Source organism: Falco peregrinus, chromosome 5 (assembly GCF_023634155.1).
Source record: "Falco peregrinus isolate bFalPer1 chromosome 5, bFalPer1.pri, whole genome shotgun sequence".
NCBI lineage: Eukaryota > Metazoa > Chordata > Aves > Falconiformes > Falconidae > Falco > Falco peregrinus.
In genome coordinates this window covers 43,390,139-43,416,100 of record NC_073725.1, presented here as the reverse complement: position 1 = coordinate 43,416,100, position 25,962 = coordinate 43,390,139, and the positions used below count along the sequence as shown (strand labels likewise).

At 37.3% G+C, this 25,962-nt stretch overlaps 1 protein-coding gene across 1 annotated transcript in view; it reads right to left on the bottom strand.

Annotated features, from left to right (window-relative positions):
• The window catches only part of MALRD1 (MAM and LDL receptor class A domain containing 1), a 282,749-nt gene that overhangs the window by 65,396 nt on the left and 191,391 nt on the right, over positions 1-25,962 (bottom strand). The window contains exons 30-32 of the mRNA XM_027777677.2: positions 22,440-22,601; positions 13,227-13,384; positions 4,741-4,942 (exon numbers count right to left, since the gene is read on the bottom strand). Of these exons, the coding sequence (XP_027633478.2) occupies positions 4,741-4,942; positions 13,227-13,384; positions 22,440-22,601 (522 nt within the window). The remainder of the gene's footprint in view (positions 1-4,740; positions 4,943-13,226; positions 13,385-22,439; positions 22,602-25,962) is intronic.

Below are 25,962 nucleotides of genomic sequence, written 5' to 3'. Positions count from 1 at the left end.
TTACAATATTGCATATTGATATTAAAAAAGGCCTAATTTGGTTGTTGTTCGAAGGTCAATGGAAACTGTTTTGCTCTGAAGGAACTTCAGGATTGTGTCTTTCAGGCATACAGCTCTTGTGAGATCTGAATTTGTAGAAGTCTTGAAGAGATCCTACCCACTAGACAGAAGAGTGAATCACCAAGATTCAAACAAAAATTTTGTACATTTCAAGACCTAAATGAGAAAGCACTGAACAGCTTTTTTGTTCATGAATATAAGCCTAGATTTATACAAGCATAAGCATATAGTTTAATTACTGAATATTAAAAAATTCCCTGGTGTTAAAAGGGAAACCGACAAGTTCAAGGGAAAAAAAAACCCAAGGATCACTACTCCGAGACTACGTATGGCTCAGGAAGACTGTGAATTACAAATGGCTGGCAATGGAAATGTATCGAGGGAACATAGTACATGTAGTTCCCCTTTTCTTATACTTTTCGCCAGGCATCCATAACTGGTGGAGACAGGTTATATTGGTAGCTGCACCTTTTCCTTACTTACTAAGGCTGACCTGAGGTTCTATCCTAAATTTTGTGATTGAAATATAATTTCCTTTGTCCCAGCACTTCCTTGCAGAATAAGCTCTTCTAGAAAGTTAGGAAAACTGATCTATAGGGATGGATCTAGTCATATCTCATGAACTGTCTTACAATGACTCAAAGAAATAGAAGATATAATTTCTGGAGGATACTAGGTAGTGGGAAGCCTTTGTGTGCATTTTTTTTAATAAACCTTTGAAGTACTAGGTGGCTTGGGCTTGAATGTAAAGCTAAATCCAGTCTTGTAATTCACAGATTATGATTTGCTTCTTCTATTGGTTTCTTCACAACAAGTGAAAGCTTGCTCAGTGTAAGAATTATTTAAAACACTTACAACAGGTCTAGGTTTTTCTTTTAGCTACAGAGCAATGTGAAGACTTGGTTGAGTTGCAGCATGTCAAAGCAAACTTTTCACCTAAGTGAAAGCTGTCAATAACCACTGAAAATTTTACTGTATTTCAGTACCTAAATGGCAAATCCAACCCTTTAATTGGTAACCTGTGTGGTGAAGTCAAGAACTATGGCATTAGAAAAAAACCCACTCACAGCAGTTTGGAAAAGAGCACTGAGTTTTGCACAATTCAATTATGATCAGATAACACAGTATTAGAGATGACACGCCCTGTCTGTGCTGAGTGTTTTACATTATTTGAGTTGCCCTTTTACCTCCAATCTATCCTTACATAAAAATATTTTCTCTGCAGACAAATCTTCCAGGTGAAAGTGAAGTTGTAGCAGGGTGGCAGGCAGAAATTTTTAATACTGGCAGTCCTTCCTCATGTGTTAAGCTGATAGACTAAAAAGGCTTTTTAAAAAAATGTTTTTTAAACAAAAGGAATGGATGAAAAAAAGAACCACGGTAGCAGAAAAAGCTTTAAAATAAAACGATGAAGGATGAGAAAAGTAGTTCACAAAGAAGAAGGAAAATACTTCAGGTAGCACTGAGCAGCTGCAGAAAGTAAACCATTAAAGCAAATATAGACTAAAAAAAAGAAATGAAAAAGTATGGATTGATAAGGAAAGGTGGAGTAGAAGAGAAGACACAGAGGCAAATCTGTATTTATTTTCTTTGAGTTGTTAATTATTTCACTAAGCAATGTTAATACTGAACTGGTGATAAACACTGAAAGCATAACCGATGGTGGAAAAGCACATACTGGTTTCTCAAACACTCTAGAGCCCAGGGTGCTGCATGATGTTTTCACTCCTGTTTATACCCAAGATGCAGCCCAAATATTTATTTTAAAGTGTCAACACTATTCTTTTTGAATGAACTAAAAGGGAAGGCAATTACTTAAAGCAGTACTATTTAGAAGTATAAGTTCAGAAAGAGCTGTTGCTAAAGAGGGGCTAGCAGGTAACTTCACTGCATGAAAGGGCTGGAGCAGGAGTCAGTGTGACTTTGTACCAAGATTTACATTCTTCCAGCAGAAGATCTCCACAGCTACACATATTCTGCTTGGGTGATCTCTGGAAGAGATCACAAAATACATTTACTTTTACTTGTTTCTTGAGACTATGAATTGGGAGAGCCCAATACATAAAAGCACTATGTAACTAATACCTCACTATTTAAATTACACAGGCTTTGTTCATCCAGGTTATTTCTCCAGTAATGAGTTAGTGATGAAACATAGTATCCTGATTTAGTATGTATTACATTGAGTTTGGATATCAGGCATCTTTAGGTTAACACTAGTATTTAAATTAGGTAGAAGCAGAAATTTTAAGAATTTCTGTGGTAACTCCTATTTCAGATGAACTAGAAAATACTACGAGAAAGGTCTTTATGAATACAAAATCTGATTCAATACTTGGGTATTCTTGGTCCATCTGAAACTAGAAATGGAAACATTTTTAAACTTTGTTTTTTCAGAAACAAGATATTCAATATTTTTTAAAAAAATAAAAAAATTACTTAAAAGTTTAAAGAAGATGGTTAGAACTGGGTAACAACTAAATTCTTTGGTCCCTAAGATACACTAATTCCTGTAATACAAGATCTTCACACACCTTTTTCAGCAGAAAACAATGGACCTTATAAAGCAGTAAGAGTACCTCATCATTTAGCAGTTAATTCCAAACTAAGCTAGATCCTGTGCCACTGACATCTGGCACTGCAGCTTGCTCAGTGCATCAAAATCAGCTAGAAGTTACTTCTGCAGTAGCCCAGGGACTAGCTTGACCACACTTTCTTTAAAAGTTCAGAAATATTCTTGGATCTGTAGAAACTCCCACGGCGAATGAGGGCTGAGTACTTAAAAACAAATAAAAATCCACAGCTGAATTAGAGCTGCTGGTAATGCTTTATTGCTTAGAGTTCCCAACCAGCTAAATTGTGATTGCTTCTATTTAGAACATGTTGCTTCAGGAAACCTGAAGTAATTAAAGACAAGTGGAAAAGTAATAATACTGAAAGAGGAAAATAGATTTGTAGCAGCAAAGCTGTCTTCTGAAAGGGAGAACATTTCACAAAACCTCTCCTGCAGGTAATACACTTTTCTTTGAGCTAGGTCTTTGAACAAACAGGATGAGCAAAAATCAAAGCAGGACTAACAGTGGGGCACGTAAACTTTCCTATCATTTCTATTAAAGGAAAATGTTCTTGTTCAATTATCTACAAGGTAGTGATTTTATAAAGCTGATTTATATACATTCTTTGAATGTAAACCTAGGTCTTCCACTTAATTACAGGTACTTAAAATATGTAATTTGAAAAAATCCTTTTCTATTATGCTATAATATGCATGAAACTGCCTAAGTAATTCTTAAGGTATGGTTAACAAAGGTGATTAACATAATAGGGGTAGAACAAGAACCTGTTTAAGTACACAGTCTGCAGCTCATTGAAGAACATTCCAAAATAATATTTGCCTAAGCCTATTGGTGGTACTATTCAGAGAAAACAAACAAAACTTTTATTCAGTTTGAGACTGAGCAAATGTCACCTGCATGAACATAATATTTCAGTTTAAGCCTTAATCAGCATGTGATTAATTCTCCAAGGAACTGCTTAGTTATCACAATATTAAAACCCAGTTTCTTGAAGAGCATGACAACTAGTTCATACATGGGCTATCTTATGTGAGCAATAAGAGCAGTATAAACTGAAAGAAATGTTATTCAAGAACATTTTTTTAACATTTGTATTGGCATTGATTTAACCATAATAATTCCTAGTGGTTCCTTATGAATGAAGACCTAGACAAAAAGTTTTTTCTTTAGTTTTCTTCCCCTCTTGACTCTTGAATGGCTGATATTTCTATCAGAATCTGTACTTGCACATATACTTATTTTTTTCTTCTGATGCTGTATTGTATGTTACATTTTGTTTGCAGAGTAAGCCACTGCCTGTCTCATGGTATACACATAACATTATAAAGCATTAGAATTTAACTTTTTTTTTTTTTTAACACTGTTCAAGTCACTTAGCTTGTGTAGCAGAATTGAGACTGTAAATTCTCAAAGAGCCTGACAACAAGGTAAATTTGCTATGCCGCTGAAGATATTTTATGAAGAGAGCAAAGATAGAAAAACTAACCATTTTCTTTTTTGAATAATTGTAAATCACATAGAAACTCATAAAACTCTTCCATCCCAAACTGAGACCTTCTCTGATTATTTTTGTACAGGAGAGAACCAATACAGTTGAGTGATGGTAGATCCCTCTCAAATATGATTCATAAAAACAGTAACAGGCTCTCAATGACAGTAATATTCTGAGTTGCTATAATTACTCATATATTCAGCTGCTAGTTATAACACAAAACTGTCTTCCACAATCCATCGGCAAGTATCTTTATTCAGATACTGCACTCAGCCAACAAATAGATAGGAAAGTATAATGGCTCCTTTCCTTTACGGAAAAACGTGCTAGTTAAAAATTTGCCATGATGGTCATATATGATAAATTTTATCTTTCTTTCTTTTACACGTTTTACTTTACCTTGAAAAACAAACTTCTTTGCATGATTGTGCTTCTCCCATTTCTTTTCTACACTTTTTGGAATGAAGTAAAAGCACAGCAGTACTGCAATAATTTCAAAAGAAAGAAATCCAGACTTTGTAACTGCAATATAGATTGACATACGAAATGCCACAATTTTCTCTGCCCTATGAAAAGAAAAAATGTATTATATATATTTATGTAATAGCATACCTCCACCAATACATTCTGGGGTGAAAGAAATATCATCAAGAGCAAATTCTGTGGGTTTACTCCACCCCACTTCAGCTTCAAAGGCAACTCTGAAAGGGCTGTTACTGGAGAGGACTACATTTGCATACATCCATTTGTTTTCTTCATTTCTACTGGAAGACCACATAAGAATATCTGTTCCATGTTCTTCAACCATGTATACCTGTTGATAATGAAAGCCAAGAGATGCAACTGAATCACTGTTAAGCATCAGAGCTGTGCATTTAGCAAGAGCAACATAACCCGAGCCCAGCAAGGCAGCTACCTACCTGGGTAGTACTGGCCTTCTTAGCTATGGTTCAAACTCACACCTTTTGGTGATGACCAGATATTACTGAACACTTTTACTAATGCTAGTTCAGCTGCAAATAAACAGCTACTATGAAAATAAAATAATAAAAACCTGCTAATACAATCACCAATTGGAAAACCTACAGAGAGTCTCAGCCTGACATAAAGAAGCTAATGAGTAAAGACCTAACGTCAAATTCATCTAAACATTGAAGGAAAGACTGAGAAGGATCTTGATCTATCCTTTCATCTTTAAAAGGTGACCTCTTTATAGCTGATAGACTGGGTGCAGGTTTCAGAGGTATAAATAAAAGGCTTAGCATCCAGGGATTTAAGTCTATTGTCTTGTACAAGTGATATATAAAATGATGTTTCAGGCAGTCATGGTAAATTAGTTCAAGCATATATAGCAAAGCCAAAAATAAAACATGAATAAAATTACCAAATAGTGAAAGCAATAAGAATTACAATTCATAACCAACAACTGATGAATTAAAGCCAACCACAGGAAGTTCTGAAGACTAAACAGGTAGCTGCTCTTCCCATTCAGGTATCCAAAATTCTTATAAAATCTAAAATAGGTCAGAAATAATTAAAAAGAATGGGAGTAATGAAAGTAAGCATATTGTAGCCATTCCAGGTGATAACTATTTCTTTAAAGAACTGAATATTTTAATCATTATCCCCTCCTCATCAATTTCAAAAACATCCTTCTCTTAAGCTTTTAGACTAACTCTTCAGTGGCCTGTTGGTTCATGTTCCCACTTGCATGCCCCGATTTAACAATGGAACACAAAATGAGACCCAAGAAAGTTATAAACTTAAACCCATACTAACAATCTGTATAACTACATACCTTTGACTCTCCCAGCCAACCTGGTGGAACAAATAAGTTAAAAACCCAAATGGCACCACGAACCACATACTTTATAGAAGTTGGTGTATTGATTAAAGTATCCCTGATGCCTGAATGCTCTTGCAAGTTATTTCATTTTTGGAGGAGAGGAGCATCAAGAAGTCTGACATGCAATAATCCAAGTCAGGACCTAATTTTGTCAAGACTGAAGTTTCGTTACATGACTGTATGTAAGAGCAATACTTTGTCACAAAAAACATGCATCTTGTAGGGCTAAAAGAACAGGTGTGTAGAAGAAATAGCTGATTCAATTCATGAAGAAATGAAAAACTGTATGTGATCACATTATCAGGCTCTAAGGCCTTTATAAATTGAAACCCTTAATTACAATAACACCATGTGTGAGGTTACAACACCTGTATGCATCACTAGAACATTCACCCTTTTACCAATCATATAATCCAACATTCCCATAGATCTAGAATTTCACAGCACATAATAGTGTTAGTGTAGTTTTAGCTATTACTGTATCATGCAGTGTTATCTTCTACTTTTTGAAGGTTTGAAGGTTAATATTGAGATATCACTTTCAATATATCTCATTGTAAAGTCTCACAGATGCAGAAAAAACTGTTGGGGAAGGGGGAAGAATCAAAACCATTTGAAGGCAATAACAGAGTCTCTTTTAACAGGACAGTTAAAGACTGGCCCATTGTTTAAAATCAGAGGTTTTTTTCCTTCCTTTTTGTTGGGTTGGTATAAGAAGTTTTTCATAGCAAAAATTGCAAAGCATCTGCCTGCTTCAGCAGTTCTATGTACAGAAATAGCATCATGTCCATACCGATCCTAGTCTCAGATGGACCGTGCAGTCATTCTGCGTACATACAAATCAACCCTGCAGCTAAAGCTCAGTACAAACAATAAATCCATCATGAAACCTGCTATGTCTATACTGGCCAATGGGTCTGAGGTGGCAGCAAGTCAAAGTCTCAAGAGCAACATTTTGATGACATCAGCTTCTGTTCTTATAGATGTAAAGTAATTTTATATGCCTTGGTTTTCTTTTCTTTGAGATTTAACTCATATTTACCATAGAGTAAGGACATGCAGATTTGTAATTACTAAGGGTTAGTTAATATGTTGTGTTGTGTGGTGCGTCTTCAGTTAGGTTTGACTAAAGTTTAAACCTGGTGTATGGTTTCTCATAATAAGCCTGTAGGTAACCTGTGTAAACTGACAGCATTTGGTATAAATCACTAAACTGGTAGGTAGGAATTCTCAGGTGACTGCTCAACTCTGCTCCATTTCTCATGCATTCTCCCAGGGAAATTATTCAATCCCAGTTTCTGCCAAAGTACTCCTGAATGCTTTTACTTCACTTCTCCAAGTCTTCATCTATCCATAACTATGCTAGGAATGGGTCTGTGTTCTTATGTACCTAAAAAAAAAAAATAGCTGAAATTTCTAAAAGAATAATACATAACTTAAAATATGTGCTAAATAAAATGAGATTACAATGGAGTTCAGAAAAATGGGAAGCCCAAGAAGTCTGTTCTTTTAGCTGGGGATACAAATCTCACTCTTTCAGAGACCGTGCCCACAGAAAGTGAAGAAACAATTATAAGATGTAATACTGTATTCTTCAGTGAGTTTTCCTATGTCACTGAGAGTTTGAAGCATCTTCTGGGTCAGGAAATATATTCAGCATATACGAGATTTTTGCTAGCCTATGTAAACATATACAGCACATGAAAGACAGAGCAAATTCTCATACATATGAGTTCCCCAGAGCCCTGGAGAGCTACAGCTGTGTGGTGCTTAGTGCCTTCAGAGACTACATCTCCCTACACATACAACCTATGAATTACCTAAAAGCTAGCCTTGTAGTGGAAACAATCTAAAATGTGAAAGAGGAAAAAGCTACCAAGATGAATTACACTGTATGGCATGTAATTAAAAAAACCACCTGTAGTGAAGTCCCATTGAAAAACTCTATCTATCAGTCTGGGGAGATTGTGCTTCAGCTAGTATCGATATAGTTGTGGGCTAAATCCCATCAGTTTAATTTAAAAGTAAGAAGCATGTATTATATTAACTAGTTACTATATCTGACTATTCCTCATTCTGTGCTGACACCGTTTCTAGATCACACACACAATTGAAATCACAAAGAATACGAACCAACAGAAATAGAGCTATCAATTCGCTGCAAAGTGAAAAGCTCAGGAGTGAAGATACCCAATACACACCTCATGGTGATTTTAAGAAGAATTTAGCATGATAATCTGCATGAGATGAATGTGTGACTGAAGCTTTTATACTTGCTTCTTGGTCTTTCTCCAAGGTGCCTTTGCCAGCTGGTTCATTCGTAGTCCATATGTGAACAGCATTCTTTAGCAAATCCCATTTCCCTGCCTTAAAATCATGACTCGGTTCTAATTCTCCACAGCGTGTCCTGTGTGTTAAAAACTTCTGAATTCTTTTTTCAACTTCTGTTTCATTTTGTGGACAGAGGAAGTGCATGTACTTTTGAAGGTCATGAAATATAAACTGCTATTTTTCTACTTAGTCATTGGCAGTTACAACTCATGTGGCTGTGCTCTACCCTCGTGCTGACTTTTCAAGATAACATATTATCTTCCTGATCGTGCCTGACTCTAGCAGTTGGCATGCTGGAAGGTACTATCTTTCATCTGAACTGAGTAATAACCAGGAAGCCAAAGGAGATCTAAATGGTGCATTGTAAGAGGTCTGTTCTCCCATATATACCCTACCTATAGTCTAACAAACAGCCAAGGAAGCAGGAAAATCTTGTGAAAGACAACCTGTATTACCACTTCACTAGGCACCAGAGACTTGTGTCAGCTGAGGAAACTTCCTACTGACTCCAGTGAATAATAATACTATGTTCTCTGTTCTGCATCCTTAAGATCGTGCCTTTGAACTCCTTACATTCCTTGGCAGGCATCATTGCACATCTTCTTTGGACTGAAGCTACACCAGTGGCAGACTGAAATTGTCTCTCTGAAACCCATAAATCAGATTAGAAAAATTGTATCACAATTCACTGTCACGACAGAGAAGCACTTAAAAAAAAAATAACTGCCTCTTTTCTCTTTATTTCTTTGAAGGTGAGTCTGAAGTAATAAAAAATTTAGTCATTTTTAGTAAAAATGACCTGTCCTACATAAAAATTTACTATACCTAAGTTCTGTTAGTATCAACAAATACCAAGGCAGAAAACTGATATATTAAACTATCACATCAAGAATTAATTTTGGTTTTAATTCTCAGCTGTATAACAAACTCCTGAAGTAAATGGACAGAGACAGAATGCTGAAGCTTAATGAAAACTGAATGTTTTCTGTCTGACAGATGACCAATAGGATCCCCACTGGAATGAAACAGATGTGAAAATCACCTCCATTTCTTGCTGAAAATTCCCTTCTGCTTCATTAAATGCAACTGAGTAGTCATAAAAATATAGAAAGAAATATATATTTTTAAAAAACTATATTTGCAGCATAATGCAGTAAAAATTGTTTCTATTAAGAGCTGTTACTGTTCAGAGCATATTAATTGATGTATGAAACCAGTCATACACTCAGTGCTCAATCACTCACCTCTCAAAGGGTGTTAACAATACACTCCTAAGGAAGGCTAGTGGTTTTATAGTTAATCATTATGAAGCAACTTTTTTCTCCTGTTGTCTAATAGGCAACTGATGTTCTGAAACATCAGTATTCAGATCTCTTTGAAATAGCATTCATTCTATGTTGATGCAGGAGTTGCTGTAAACATTGTCTTTTCCAAAGATAATGATGATGATAAATAATAATAATAATAATAATAATAATAGCCGCCTATGCTTTTGGCTTCCCTATGAACAAATTACAAATGTTAAAACAATAGAATTGTCATATTGAAACGTGCATTGGGAATACAGAAGACAAGCATTTTTAGTTATTTTTTCTCTATTCTTAGTGACCACTTCCTTTTCTGCGTATAAATAGGATTATACTCATAACTTTCCCTGTATGTTGTTTTAATCACACACACATCTCAGTATGTTCTATATCTAGTCTTTTTTTTTTTTTTTTTTTTTTTTTTTTAGTTCAGACTTGACCAGATAGCTGTATTTCAGGTAACAGCTGTATCATCAGCTTTTGTACTGATGTTATTATATTCTAACACATTATTCAGACTTCCTATTACAGTTTGACTTCTTTCACCTCCAATGCAACTGAACAAAATTTTTCACCGAGCTGTTGCTTTTGAAGTTTTGGGCTATTGGTTTTATTGTTTTTCCTTTTTGTTCTTTTAGGATTTTTTTCTTTTTTTTTCCACCTAAAAAAACCAGCAACAATTGATGCTGAATTATTAGTTTGATAGAAAAAAGCAAAATGACTGTAAGGTTAAATTGGATCTGCAATAGGATGGTGATTCCTTGCTGAGTACTTCAGTCTGTTAGGAATATTGTTATAAGGTTCTACATAAAGATTATCTGTTGCAAAGCCATAAACAGGGAACCTTATTTGTATGTGAGAGAATGTCAATTCTTTATGGATGTTTTTATGAAATTAAAGGTAATGAGAGTTAATTAAACTAGTCTGTTTGAAATGCAATAATTAAAAAGCAGACTCTTTGGCTGTCTGCCTACTAACTCACACGTAGGCCACACACATGTACTTACTCTCTAAAGCTAAGTGTTGTGAAGCTTGAAAAACTTCACAAGCTCCTTCAAAAAGTCTTGTCTGCACTCTTGCACACTGTAATGTCCAGAATACTTGAAATTAAACAAATAGCTAATAATAGATTATCACAAGTATTTTAGTTATCAATGATCCAAAAAACAATTGCTGTTTGCTTTTTACTTCATTTTAACCTGGAACCTTCTCCACCTTTACCTACTGCTTTGTTTTCTTAATCTTAATGTGCAGACTTTGTGTATGTGGAAAGATAAATAATGTAAAGTGAAAAGAATGGACTTGAAGACAATGCAGAGTATTTTAAATGCTATATTCAGATATGAAAATTATAAGATTACAATATAAACACATTTTAAAACCTCATCTTAAATAACTGAAATATCTTTGGGAAGAATACATCTTGAGCAGTTTTATTCACTGAATAGCAAGAAATGTTAAAATAATGTAATTTGAAACTGTCATGGTTTAACCCTAGCAGGTAACTAAGTTCCACACAGCCGCTCACTAACCTCCACCCTCCAGAGGGATAGGGAGGAGAATGGGGAAGGAATGTAAAAGTCAAGGGTTGAGATAAGAACAATTTAATAATTGAAATAAAATAAAATAAATGATAAAAACAATGACAACAACAATTATAATGAAGAGGAGGGAGGAGGGAGAAGGGAACAGGAATGAAATCCAAAGGGAAGGGAGAAAAGAAAAACAAATGATGTACGACACAACTGCTCACCATCAACAGACCGATGCCCAGCCAGTCCCTGAGCAAAGATCAGCAGGCCCTGGCCAAAAGCCACAATCCCCCGCCACAGTCCCCATTTTATACACCGAGCATGACATCCTATGGTATGGAATACCCCTTTGGCCAGTTCAGGTCAGCTGCCCTGGCTGTGTCCCATCCCAGTTTCTTGTGCCCCTCCAGCCCTCTCGCTGGCAGGGCCTGAGAAACTGAAAAATCCCTGACTTGGTATAAACATCACCAGCAACAACTAAAAACATCAGTGTGCTATCAGGGTTGTTCTCACACCAAATTCAAAACACTGCACTGCACCAGCTGTGAGAAATCAGAAAATTAACTCTATCATCTCAACTGAAACCAGTACAGAAACTAATTTAAAATCAGTTTGAAAGCAGAAGTGTCTGCTGGTTATACTAACTTCACCTAATAAGGCTTTTTTTCTTTGTTACTAAGTAACAAAGTATCCATGAACTCAGCGTTAGAGATAAAATTTAGATGCAAACCCCATCCTGAAAAAATTACTTTGAAAGAGATAGGCAAAGGATGGAATGAAAGGTAACATTACTCTTTGGCTAGATATAAGAAGTCTTTTCATGCTGGACAGTTGAGCAGTGGCAGAGGTTGCCCAGAGAGGTTGAGTAGTCTCCACTTATGGACATTTCCAAGACTGGGTAAATTCCTGAGCCACCTAGTGTGATCTTGTTGCTGACCCTGCTTGGAGCAGGAGGTTGGACTAGAGACCTCTTGAGGCCCTTTCAGCCTGAATTGCACTATAATCCCACAAAATTGTGCTATGACTGTCCTTTATGGTGGAGAACCAGATCAAAGACAAACAGAATAAATACAAAAACTGTGGTCCAAACTTTCTGACTTAATTCCAGGTGCAAGACAAAAAAAAAAAAATTCTTGCTCACTTTTAACATGGGCTAATTTAGTTTGGGAGTTTTGATAGTATATGCAAATCTTACATTGTCACATGCAGTAGAATTTACATAACCTGTTTTTTTCAAAATCTAACTACCACAGGTAGGAGTCTTTCTCAGACCTCTAAAAATGGCATTATGTAGCATATTTATTGTGAGCCACATGAAATCAGTTGTCTGCCAAGGGTTCACATCGCTGCTTGTAATTTTACTAGGGTACTTAACAACTGAAAGTGTGCCAGTTAAGTATGCTTGGTGAACAGCAAGAAGACATTTTGATGGAAACTTGAACTATAATTGTTAATATGTTTAAATGCTTTATTTCCTTTATTTTCCAAACATCTTCTGTACATGATTACAGTAATATGTTTAAAAAAATTATTTTAAATGACATCTTGTTTTTGTCCTGAACATTGGAAACTGCCTCAATTTTCTGTTAAAAGAGTGAATTGTGCAGAGGACTATGCTGATGTTCAGTACATGTAAGGATGGCAGTCAAACATGCAATGTTAACTCTTACATATGTACCAACAGGACTTCAAGTAGAATTAAAACTAAAACAGGATTGTCGCTTGATCTTGTCAGCAAAAATTTTGTATATAGGTGTAACTGCAGTGAAGTTGTGATGGAGCACTTCTCTGAGTGTTTTGCTCATTTTAGACCAGCGGTCCTCAAACTTTTTAAACAGGGGGCTGGCTCGCGGATGCAGTGGCAGGCAGTCATCTGCGGCTGCTTGGTTTCCCCCCCCAACCCCTGGTGGGGGAGGAGCGGGGGGTGTCTGTAAATACCAGGGGCCGGATTGAGGACCCTGGGGGGCCGTATCCAGCCCGTGGGTCATAGTTTGAGGACCCCTGTTCTAGACACAGAAATGCAAGTACTACTGAAGCAAATATTACTATGTCATGATGTAGCAGAAGTGCTTTTTCTCTTACCTTTAAGACTCCTGTTTGCCTAGAAGCAAACATCCAGAACCAGAACCGAACCCTACAGATGCCAAGGCTAGCTGGGAAGAGTTTGGTGGTAATTATCCTTGCTCTGTTTCCTTCCTTCTGGGCAGACGAGTTTACATACAAAAAATGTTGTCCTTTACCTTAATAAAAAGATAAAAATAATTTGTAGTTTTTCAATACTACTTTATGAGTTAAAGCATAAGCATTTTTATATGCAGAGGTGCTGGTGTCTTTTACCAAATACACGTATATACACCCTACCTTAGCTGTACATAGATCTTCCATTAATATGACCATCCTCAGAGCTCACTCTGCGGTTTTTATCCTTGTGTAAATACTTGATTCATATTTGAATAACAAATTTTCAATGTGTTGCAAAGACAAACACTCACAGATTCTAAGGATCTGTTTGAAGGTTGACATTGCAGGAGTCATGAGCACCTTTGCTGATAGCTCTTATCCAGGAAATTTCCCCGTCACGCAACATGGCAGTAGGTAACACATCGAAGCCCTGAGGCTTGTTGGTGGACCTAGATATCCAAATTTCCTATCACTCAGCTGCTGCTGACAAACCACAAGGTAGCATAAAAAAGAATTCATTGTTTGGCTCCATGCAGAAAAATATGACACCCTCTTACACCCCAAAAGGGGCCTATCACCTAAAAAGAACACATACCAGCAAAAGCAAGAGGTTGAATAGGCAAATCATGCTGCTGACTTGTTTATTTTTTTTAATTAACTAGCTGCTACCAGTAGCCCCTTCTTTGTCATCGCTTTCATTCCATCTGCTGTGGTAAAAGTAAGGTTTGGTTTTGCATGGAGAGAAGAGTATGACAAAATCTTCCGTGATGAAGAGAACAGATTTTTCACAAAGAGGAGGGCACCTGTTGGGGCTGTCCTGAGCAGCTATACACTGGAGACCTTAGCAGACAACTTTTTCCAACTTGCTGCAAAAGAAGTAACACCTGAAGATCAGAGCTCAGTTAGTAGTTATCTTTGAGTAGCTGAATAACTGCAAAGAAAGATCCAACCCCATGGCTCAATTCCTGATCCTCATATAAAAGACTGAACGCCCCTTCATTATAACCAGATCAAATTTCTGTCTTTGTGTTCTAGTGCTTTCTCCAGTTTTCATTGGGAATGGGGTTCTCTCATCTTTCCAGATTTGGTGTCCCTGTAACTTCACTTACAGTGTGCTATGATAGCAGGTAAAGCACACTGTTCTCTTTCTAATATAGTATGGAACTGATACCTTAGCTGCAGCCAGAATAGCTGTAGAATGGTTAACTGTCTCAGAGGGTTGCTCTGGGGGAGAGGTGGGGTGGGAACCAAACCCAAACGAACGACACCCCTCCCCGCCACCTTCTACCTCAAAACCATAATCAGGCTCAAAACCAAAGCTTTAGCTTAACTTTGCAGTCTTTTACAAGGAGAAGGCTTCAGAGTGACTAACACTTTCATCAAGCTAGACTGGGATTGAGAGGGGCTAGGAAGGTATGTCAAGATCCAAGTAGTATATTTTATCTAAGGTAAGTTCATTCCTGTCCAAATGTCCTTCACTTTTGTAACTGTGGCTTGGTTTTTTTACTCCTGGAAGGCTGAGGGTGTCATTAAGATCTGCTTAAGAGGGGTGCAGCTGGCTGGACACATGCTACTATTTGGTGAAGGTCAAGTAGAGGGTAGTTGCAACAACATTACAATAAACATCAATGGATGAAATGCACAAGTCATCTTCACCCATGTCATCTGGCAACTGCCACTGCAAGTGGCTGCTGAAGCTTTAAGCTCACAGAGAGCAGCTCTGGGCAGCTTGGTGAAGTTTTTAATGTAGTTTTACTGACCAAACAGCTTTGCTGCCAAAACAGGATGCTAGAGATAATATTTTTATGTAAGCTAAGGGTCATAGTGGGCACTACGATCAAGCTGTCCCCTTCAGATGGTTCTCAGGTGGTGGGATATGCTCCAGTCATGGCCATACAGACAGTCTGTACTCTGAAATGCAGAAAGACAGCCCTCCTGATAAGTAAGCATCCTTGCATTAGTCTTGCAGAAGGGGCATTCCAGCTCATGAGAGGCGTGAGTGAGCTACCTGTATTTCAGAGTTAATGTAGAATCATGGCTTGGTGAGCCTCAGCAGAGGGCACACATCCCAGACCTTTGGGTCATCTGTGGAAGCTGATCTCAAGGGTAACATGAAATACAAATATAAACTAGATAAACTGCATATGTGCAAACGTACCTTCAGTCCCTGTCTGTAAAATGGGCAAAACAGTATCTCCTAAACTCTGGTACCTCTCCACTATACTACACCTTCAACTCCAGCAGAAGTCAACGAGTAGGAGCTTCTGCATAGGAACTCCAAACATTACTGTCCCAAACCACGTAGCTCTAATAGAATTCAGAAAGTCAGCCTATCAGTCCTAGCTGGAGTTTACTTTTATGAATGTATTAAATCATGGAACACATTGGTAAGGTACTCAAAAATAGAATTAGTAAGGCTGCTTACTAAGCATTATTTCAGTAAGAACTTTTAAAGTAAGTTCTCTCAAAACTTTATCTCAAACTTTTTAAAACAGCTCAATTATTCAGATAAGAGAAAAGTTTGGTTTTATTCAGTTGAAGGTCATACCTAGTCTTCTCAGGAGAAAAAAGTCCAGAATTTTTACTCTAAGGAATGTATCCTAACTTTTCTTTTAAAGGACAGAAGACATAGAAAACGTTATCAGAATCATAATAGTAGTCCAGCCAGCCTCAAGTGAACTTTTCTAAGCCTCTTTGTAAACAGCTGATTAACAACTGATATATCTGAAAATATTGATTCCCTGCCAAATATGACACTTTTTTGCTTTGTTTTATTAAGAAATATTAATGAACGTTTCATAAAGAAGATGGCTATACCTATGGAAGGAGATTTTGAATTGTTGTGGATGAACTTGTGTAAATTGTGCATCTGCAATATACCATGTTCTCTTCCTTATGGCAAAAGATTTGCAAATCCTTACAAACAAACTTGGTGCCTTCCTACCCACTCTGTATACCCACTCCTCAGATACGAGTTCATGTATTCTGCAGTTGAATATGGGACTATGGTTTCATATGCTTTGCAATTTAAAGTTTCTCAAGTCTCATTCTGCATTAAAGTAAAATAATTCAAGAATATAGGTTTGTGAAGAACAAGGTATATGATTTATACATCTGTGTGGGATGTAACTGTCAAGAGAGTAGCAATTGTGATGGCCTTGAGGCAGATGCACAGAAGAAATGTTCAATGAACTAACTGCTGTTCTGGAAAGGAAAGAAATATTTGTAAAACAAACTGGATAGTGATGGACCCAACTTAATTTCTAAAATTCACCTTTTCCCTATATTGACAAATTATTAAAATAGTATAAATGCCATATGCTAAATCATGAACACTAAATTTTCTTACAGAATGATGAAAGCCCCCCAAGCTAGCAGCTTCATTATGAGCCCTAGAAGGCAAAAGATTTCCTTCTACAACTTTTCCATCAGTACAAAAATTTTCTGTTACAACAAAAATAAGGGGTTTCTTCAACTGTAAGATCAGTATGAGATACAAGCTACTGCTTCTTATTAGTAAGGTGGCAAATACAGATTTTAAGAAAGCAAAACTAGAAAGCTGCTCATTGCTGAGTTACCTCAGGAGTGAGACCCACTTGGACTGGGTGAAAATATCAAAAATTATTACCCATCTGAAGTGAGATGCAGTTATTTCTACCCAAAATTGATTGCAGTTTCAGGCCTTTCACTCATAAAGTAAAGCTATGTAATGAGCTTCCAAACTGCAATCCAACACACCATTCTTACAGACCTGCAAATCATCATTTGTTCAGAGTGAGAATGATTTAGTATGGATCTCAGTCAAAGCAAATCCATAGTTTGGACTACTTGTAAATTGTAGTGGCTATCAAGGAAATGTTCTTCATTTCTCTTGCTGTCTTTGAAGCAATCTTATTTGAGATGATGGTTTAAGGTAGGGTTATCTGGGTATCATGTTGTGCCTCAAGATTTTTCAAGAAACGTACATTTTCTCAGGACGGAAAAAAATATTTGAAAGAGTACAATGACATGGATATACTATATTCTTCATAAATAGAATGGTCCCATATAGTTACATCCTGACCAGCAAACTGGTCAAAACCAAGGTACCTGGCTCCTTGGTACATGGTGTAAGATATATGGCAGAATGATGTATGTTATATAGCAAAACTTAAACAAGTTTGGTTTTGCATTTGCCTGAAGTTTTTGAGGTTGAAATGTTCTGCACTTTATCAGCTACCTCTTCTGAATACTTAAAAAGCTCATGGATGCAGTGGCAAAAATTTGAAATTGTCCTATTTTTGAGCAAGCAAGAAAGATTTAAGAAGGAAACATATGGAAATGAATATTTTTAAATTTGAGACCTGCATAAGCTACACACTGATCAAATTGCAGAATGCTAAACAGGTGTAACATAGTTGTTATTTATCAGTAAAAGTCTGTTTTCAAATCACAGGGCTTATCTTCTCTGAGATAGATATAAGACTGTACCAATTCAGTAATTTAATTCTGTTAAACTGATGTAATTTTTTTTCAAATGACCATTTCTATCCATCTGAAATCTGTAATGTCAATTTAAGTTGTGTTACATGAAGCAATATAAGTCACATTTAAACCAATATGAGATTCCTGCAAACAAAGTTGTGCAAATATGATTAATACAAAGTTAGTATAATAGCACAGGCTTTGTTATATTGCTATAATGGCATGACTGCTCTGTACACTGTATTTATATACTTAGTAACTAGAGGAAATGAGTTTGGAACAAGAAGGAACTGGATTTGGGTCAGGAATGGGCTGACAGATACTTCTAGCTATTACAGGTCATCAGTACCTAGGCTGCTGACAATTCTAACAAGTGATTTTTCTATAGCTAATGTATTTCTTGACCAGTTAATTTAAAAGTAAATTAAAAATCTGAGTAATTTTGTAGACAAATTTGCTCTAATTTTGTTTTCCTTTTACTTTGCTTTTCATTAACTTTGTTTTTCTTAAAATTGCTGGGCAATTCACAGAACCAAAGAAGAACCAATTAAATGAGAGAAAGTGAAATAGAAACACATACAAAATCTCCTTGAAGTAAGCCAAGGGCTACTGGTTGCTTTGTCATGACACTGTGTCAAAGGAACAGCCATAAAGCAAGTCAGAGTCCTGATCTGCAAGGAACAGCTTGCCTGGGACAGCTGCAGTAGTTTCTACCTGTCTGTTTTGTCCCTTTCCACAAGGAATGAACTTCCACATTCACAAATGTGGAAAATGTGGAAAGCAACACAAACTTATATGGATGTTTGCTTTCTCTAAAATAAAAAACTCGGATCTGTGGCATGTAAGCGGTTCCCTTATGATCAGGTGAGCAGTTCCTGCAGCACGTGCAGAATTCTCTAACTGAAAAGGAGGATAAATGAGTAGGGCAGAAACGGTTACAGCCACTCAAAAGATATCTCTCTTGACTTTGGAAATCTAAAGCACCAAAAAAGGGTCAAGGCCTGGAGATCATGTTGCATACAAATCCAAGAGAAAACCAGTTGAGCTTGTGATACTTCTACATTGAATACTAACCATTCTTTGCTGGTTAGATGGAGATTAAAATAGGGTTTCTAACCATTGAAGCTTCTGGAAAGGAAAGCTAAGTATTTCTTAACTAGAGAATGGCACTTTTATGATTCCAACTGGTACATTAATATTCCATCCCTATTTATTATATTGTATAATCTATAGAATATATTATATGATTTTATATTTATATTATACACTATATAACTATAGTTTGCTGTCTACATAACACAACTGTAATTGCTTATCAAAACATTTAATACTTCTAACAATCAACAGGCATTCTGGGTAGTCTATCAGCAACATCTTGTAGGGGATATCTAGGGAAACACTTCTATATTAAAATTTCTGCCAAGCCAATGTCAGTTAGGTAAATTAAACCAAGATCTCAGGTATGACCCTTAAATGTTTCACGCACATCCACACACACTGCTCCTTAGCCATTCTTTAAGGACCTATGTATGATTGCATGTTTTTCTAGAATTCATTAGGATGGTACCACACTCCAGGAAAAGCAGATTATTCAAAATGTTGACAAATGGAAGAGTACTATTTTAGTCAGTTACATTTTCAGACAATTCGACTTTTAAAGTCATACTCATTGTACAGCAGGAATTTGTTACTAGAATAGAATAGAACAGAACAGACTGTTTCAGTTGGAAGGGACCTACAAAAGTCATCTAGTCAAACTGCCTCACTACTTTAGGGCTGGCCAAGTTAAAGCATGGTATTATTGGTAGTGCCCAAATGCCTCTTAAACACTGACAGGCTTGGGGCATAGACTCCCACTCTAGGAAGCCTGTTGCAGTGTTTGACCCCCCCTCTCAGTAAAGAAATGCTTCCTAATGTCCCAGTCTAAACCTCTCCTGGTGCAGGTTTGAACCATTCCCATGCATCCTATCACTGGATCCCAGGGAGAAGAGTTCAGCACTTCCCTCTCCCCTTCTTCAGGAAGCTGTAGAGAGCAATGAGGTTGCCCCTCAGCCTCCTTTTCTCCAAAATAGGCAAACCCACCATCCTTAGCTGCTCCTCGTAAACCATTCCTTCCAGCCCCTTCACCAGCTTTGTTGCTGTCCCAGAACTGCACACAGTGCTCCAGGTGAGGCTGCATCAACACTGAATACAGCTGGATAATCATCTCTTGACCAGATGGTTATACTGTGTTTGGTGCACCCCAGGATGTGGCTTGCCCCCTTGGCTTGCAGGGCCCACTGCTGATTCCTTTTAAGCCTGCTGACAACCAGCACTCCTAGATCCCTTTCTGCAGGGCTAATCTCTAGCTGCTCCTCTCCCAATTTATAGTTGTGTCTGGAATTACTCTGCCTTAGGTGCAGTATCTGGCATTTTGACTTGTTCAGTTTCATCCCATTAATCATAGCCCAATGCTCCAATCTATCTGGATTCTTCTGCAAGGCCTTCTGTCCCTCAAGAGAGTCAATAGCACCTCCTAGTTTGGTATCATCATCAAACTTGCTAATGGTGCATCCCACCCTGGCATTGAGATTATTAATAAATATATTAAACAGAACTGGCCTTAGAATTCAAAACTTGAAGGAACACCTCTGGTGACCAGTTGCCAGCCACATGTAGCCCTGTTCACCACAACCCTTTCCATTCTGCCCTTCAGACAGTTTAACCAGCACACTGTGAAGCAGCCTCATTCCACAGTTGGACAACTTGTCCTGAAGGATGCTATGATAGACAGTAACAAAAGCCTTACTAAAATCCAGAAAAACTACATCCCCAACCTTCCCTTCATCCACTAGGTGGGTGACCTTATAGTAGAAGGATACCAAATTAGTTAAACAGGGCTTTCCCTCTGTGAATCTATGTTGAATGTGCCTGATAACTGTATATTCTTTAAATGCCTTTCAATAGTACGCAGTTTATCTTCTCCACAATTTTTCTATGAACAGAGGTTAAACTAACAGGTCTGTAGTCCCCTGGGTCTTCCCTCACACCATTTTTGTATGTGGGAATAACATGGGCTAGCTTCCAGTCAGCAGGGACCTCCCCAGGCTCCCAAGAGCTTTGGTAGATGAATGAGAGGGGTCCTGCCATACTATCTGCTGGCTCCTTCAGTACTCTGGGATGAATCCCATCAGTTCCCATGGACTTGTGAATATTCAGGTGATACAGCTGGTCCCTTACAATTTCAGTGTCCACAAATGGAAGGCCACTGTTTCCACACTTGTGGTCCTCCAGCTCAGGGGACCGGGCATCCCTAAGTCTACCAGTATTATTAAAGATTGAGGCAAAAGACACATTGAATTTCTCCGCTTTTTCTTCATCCTTATTAGTCAGATAATCATCTTCTAAAATTATCAGTCCAATGTTTTCTATTCATACTACAGTTACATTTATGGAAATCACAAGTATTAGGGCATGACGCATGTTTCATACAGAGATTTCATTTTAATTCAGTGACTTCTAATAGGAATGAAAAAAATTCTAGTGATTGGTGAGAAACATACAGAGATGGTGATTGGGAGAGGGAAAGAAAACACAGATTAAGCTGCTTTCTCAGAAAAAACATGAGTTAGCTACAGGTTAGCAAAATGTCCTAGTGCTGTTTTGTCCAGGTGCAAGGTGACGTTGGAAACACAAAGCTGATACTTTCATGGAGCTGCCTATAAAAATGCCTAGTATGCAACATGGTTTTCCAGAGGTTGACTACAGCATTCAATGTCAGCAAATGGATACAGTCAAGGTGCTGCTTAATATAAGCACTATACTTTGTGCTCAGGTGGTCTGAGAGAAATGGATGGCCGGACTATTATTTGCAACTTTGTTTATCCAAGGGTTTTTAGCCATTCAGCAGTGCATGGATTCACTGTCACAGCATTTCTGAGCAAGACCTGATGGAATACCGTATCAACCCATGATTACTGCCAAATACATCCTCTTTTATTGTATTAACATTTTCATATCCTCAGTTCTTTAAAAGTTTTCAAATAGACTCTTAATGAATAACATCATTGCAGACTTGGAGACAGTTACTGCATTTGTACAGGCATGTTGTACTGTTTTGGAAAGGGGTCTGTTGTGTCCCAGATGTGATGAATAATTAGTATCTTCACATTATATTTAGCAGCTCATTGTCTAGGAAATTACAAAACAAATGCATCAAGCTGAAGTGGAGTATAAAGAATGATATAATCAGGACCACTCTGAAAGGAGCAATCTATAAAATTACAGTGCTGCTGAAGCAATGATTAAAAAGATTGGTAATAGGCCACTATGCCAGGCCATTTGGTTTTGTGTTCAGACAGAACTAGAAGTTACCAGGTAGTATAAATAACAAGACTCAATATGTTAAGACATTTTATGTATTTTTAACATGGCTTTTTTGTGATACATATCCTCTATTGTAATTCCAATATAAAAGTGAAATTTTAAAGGCTTATTGGTACTGCTTTGTGAGCTGTGCTAATATCTCACTATAATTCATCTGCATATACAAGAATTTCAGCTGGTCATGTTGAGATTTCCTGTTATTTTAGCACTAATCTATGGGATTTTGTTTTAAATTCACTAAATATTTTGTTTCCGCCAAAATTATGTAGAACATAACACCCATACCTGGTGTATGGTCAGTATCAGGACCTGTTTGCCCCATGACAGCACTGTTGCTAATATTCCAGTCAAAATCATCACTAGGGTCTTGTGTTAATCCACATACGGTGGTCCATTCTTGATGTTGTGTTTCAAAGTTACAGCTTCCAGGGATACTTGTGTAGGAACCTGAAAATATAGCAAGAAGTAAATGATCATGCCAACTCTTATATGTAAAAGGGTATAATGAACATAACTGCACATGGTAATGAAAAGGATTTTTTGGTTGGTGCTGATTCCCTGTGTTCCACATACTGACATAAATGATATGTGGTAGTTAGCGCGAGAAGAAAGAATTCACCCTTCACTTCCCAAGGTGGTATAAACAGCCTTAAACATTATTACAAATACATGCCTATGTAAGTCTTGAAGACAAACTGATGACTTCACCAGTTTTATTTGTTGTTCAAGGTAAATGGACAGGATGATTCCCAGCCAATTGGGTAGCAAAACTGGACTCTACTTCCACAGTGGTGTTTTTCATGAACATATGTTGGTTCATCCTTGTGAGTGTTATGCATGAAGGCAGTTTTATGATGCAAGACAAGTTCTAGTGATTAGGACAATGACTGAATTGGGGAGAACTTGTTAAACTTCCCATTTCCAGATCTGCCTCTGATGTTTCAGATGACTTTGGAAAATTAATCAATAAAAAAAAAAAATGTACAAAAACGCTGTGGTAGAGGTGCAATGATTAGCATCACAAACTCTCTGGCTTCTAAAGATTTTTCCCTTAGTAGAGGCAGCTACACAATTGCTGAGTGAAACAAGGAGCACCCTTATGAGAAAACTCTGGGAAAATGTTCCAAACTATTAAACATTACAGTCAGTCATGCATTTTAGAAACAGGTCTGACTGTGATGATTTCAGAACATCAAATGGATTTGAGGATTCAGAGTGTGTTTTTTTGACCTATGTGTATTCTGCAATATTAAAAATACGGCTATTTATGAATCATTATCTAGGTATAGACGACACATAAAAAGAATAGATTTAATTACTTTTTAGTAATCTGGTTTGGTTTTTTCCTATTTTATACTTTGAAGCTACAAGAACAACTGACACCATTCTTTGTAAAAATAGCATCATTATCATAAACCTGTTTCGTATGACCAAGATCTGAACACATACTGTAACCCTGCGGACTTGCTTTTCTGCAAATGCGTGTCACCTTAGTTAAATATATAGGACAAATATCTTAAAAGGAGAATAACTTTGATCCAGTGAATAACCTGCATCCCCTGAATGCCAGCAGAAGGATCTGTACTGTTCCATAATGTACTGTACTCTTACCATATTGCAAGGGACTGAAATGTTTCTCATAAGGAGAGACTGAGACAGCTGGGGCTGTTCAGCCTAGAGAAGAGAATGCTCAGTGGGCTTTTATCAGTGTGTATAAATACTTGCTGGGAGGGTGTAAAGAAGACAAAGCCAGATTCTTCTTAGTGGTACCCCGTGTCAGGACAAGAGGCAACGGGCACAAATACAGGCAGCACTTTTTAATGTTAAGAAAAAACTTTTTTTACTGTCAGGCTGGTCAAACATTGTTACAGGTTGTCCAGAGAAGTTGTGGAGTCTCCATTCTTGGGGTTATTCAAAATCTGACTGGCACAGCCCTGGGCAACCTATTGCAGTGGACCCTGTTTCAACCAGAGACACCTTCCCACCTCAACTGTTCTGTGCTTGTGTTAGTGCTATTCACAGCAGGGCCTTTGGGAATCATGAAAGGAATACACAAATGCACTGAGCATCCAGATTGACACTGCATCACAAGCATCATGTAAGCCTAATGAAGCCTAATGAACTCTAACACCAAACACCCTCACATGCAGGTAGGGCAAAGAAGGGAACCCATTAACCAAAACAAGTACAATTTTCTTGTACAGATTTAACAAGAACAAAGTCCAAATGCATTTGGAATTTATACTATTCATAATAGATTACCTGACTTCAGGAATTTTACTGAAATATTTTAAGTGTGCATTCAGAAGGCAATTATTAATAAATATTTATGAACAGTATTTACAGCGCTGATGGAGTCACCTGGCATATCTGTACCTGCTGGCTACTTTTTACTTTATGTGTAAACAGAGCTAATTTGGAAGCCATCAGGAGAGGATTGTTTCATTTTTCTGAAAAATTGCCTTTATTTCAACAATTCAAGCATTCCTCTAGTTGGTTCATCAAGGTTTCCTATTGATCAAATCCGGTTGTATAATTAGCTGCAATTCATGAAACTTGAAACTGCTTTCATGTGTGCTTTTTTCACCTCAGTACTTCCAGGAGGTTACTGAGAGAATGAAAATTTTGCAAGATTGCCTGACTGGACTGAATGAAGCACAGAGTAAGTAATTTCCGTGAGTTTGTTTAAAGAAAAAAAAAAAAAAAAGTCCACCAGCCTACATGTGTACAATTAATTTCATCCAGATTCTGTTGAAAATCTTGCACAGAGGAATTGCTACTGAGTAGACTATGGTCCATTTACTTCTTTGGAGTTACACTGGTATAAAACTATAGTAGAATGTGAAATAAGCGCAGACCCTGAGCTCAGAGAAAAGGAGAAAATTGCAGACAAATGTCGTCATAGCCACTTGTGATACAGCCGGTTAGACTGTGAAGGGCTTTCTCTGTACCTGTTCTGCTCTCTTTTCTGACTAAGCAGCTCCTATTGCCTTTTCATTAAAAAATGAGGTTTTCATATCTGGAAGGTATTATGTGCCCATTAATGTTGTTTAATCCCATCTATAAGGCATACGCTCAGGGAGAAGGTGTGTTTATCCAAATATAAGGCCTCATTTGTCAGAACTAAGATATAGCTGATAGGAAAATATTATCCCTGAGGTTTATCTGGGTATTCTGTATGCCAGATTACAGTATCTCTCATCTATTGTTAACTTGATATTTTGTCAGTTCTGCAGCAACAGCAAGACTAATGACTGATGAAAACATTTTGATGTAACTACAGCCATTCCATCTACAATAAAAGGATATTTCACTCTATTTATTTTAAGTGAATATCAGCTTTTTTTTTTTTTCTTCCCTTGGAAAAGTTTTTCTGCAGTATGGCAAAGACTGTGTTGCTTTACTGTGATGTACTGAAACGTTTCCATCTACTGTCTTAAGTAAGAAAAAAAAGAGTTGATGGTATTACAGTCCTTCCAGACAACACAGGACATTCTCCCCTGCAATGAAGTTACTATATCCTGTAACAATATATACAGAATAAATCAAGTGCCTCTATAGTTTTCTGAATATTTTTACAGAGCAGTTTATGATGGACAGCAATTCGGACTTACTGTGTGTCTGTTGTGAGGTTCAGATTTGGAAAAAACAACAAAGTGTGCTCAAGAAGGGGAACAGCCACTGAAGCCATAAGAGAGAAGCAGAACAGGGAGTAGGCTGGGTAGTTGCTCCTTTCTGAGGCCCTGGATCCCTACCTTGCAGATGTGATAACACTGCCCCACTTGCACCCTCCCTCTCAAAGGAAACA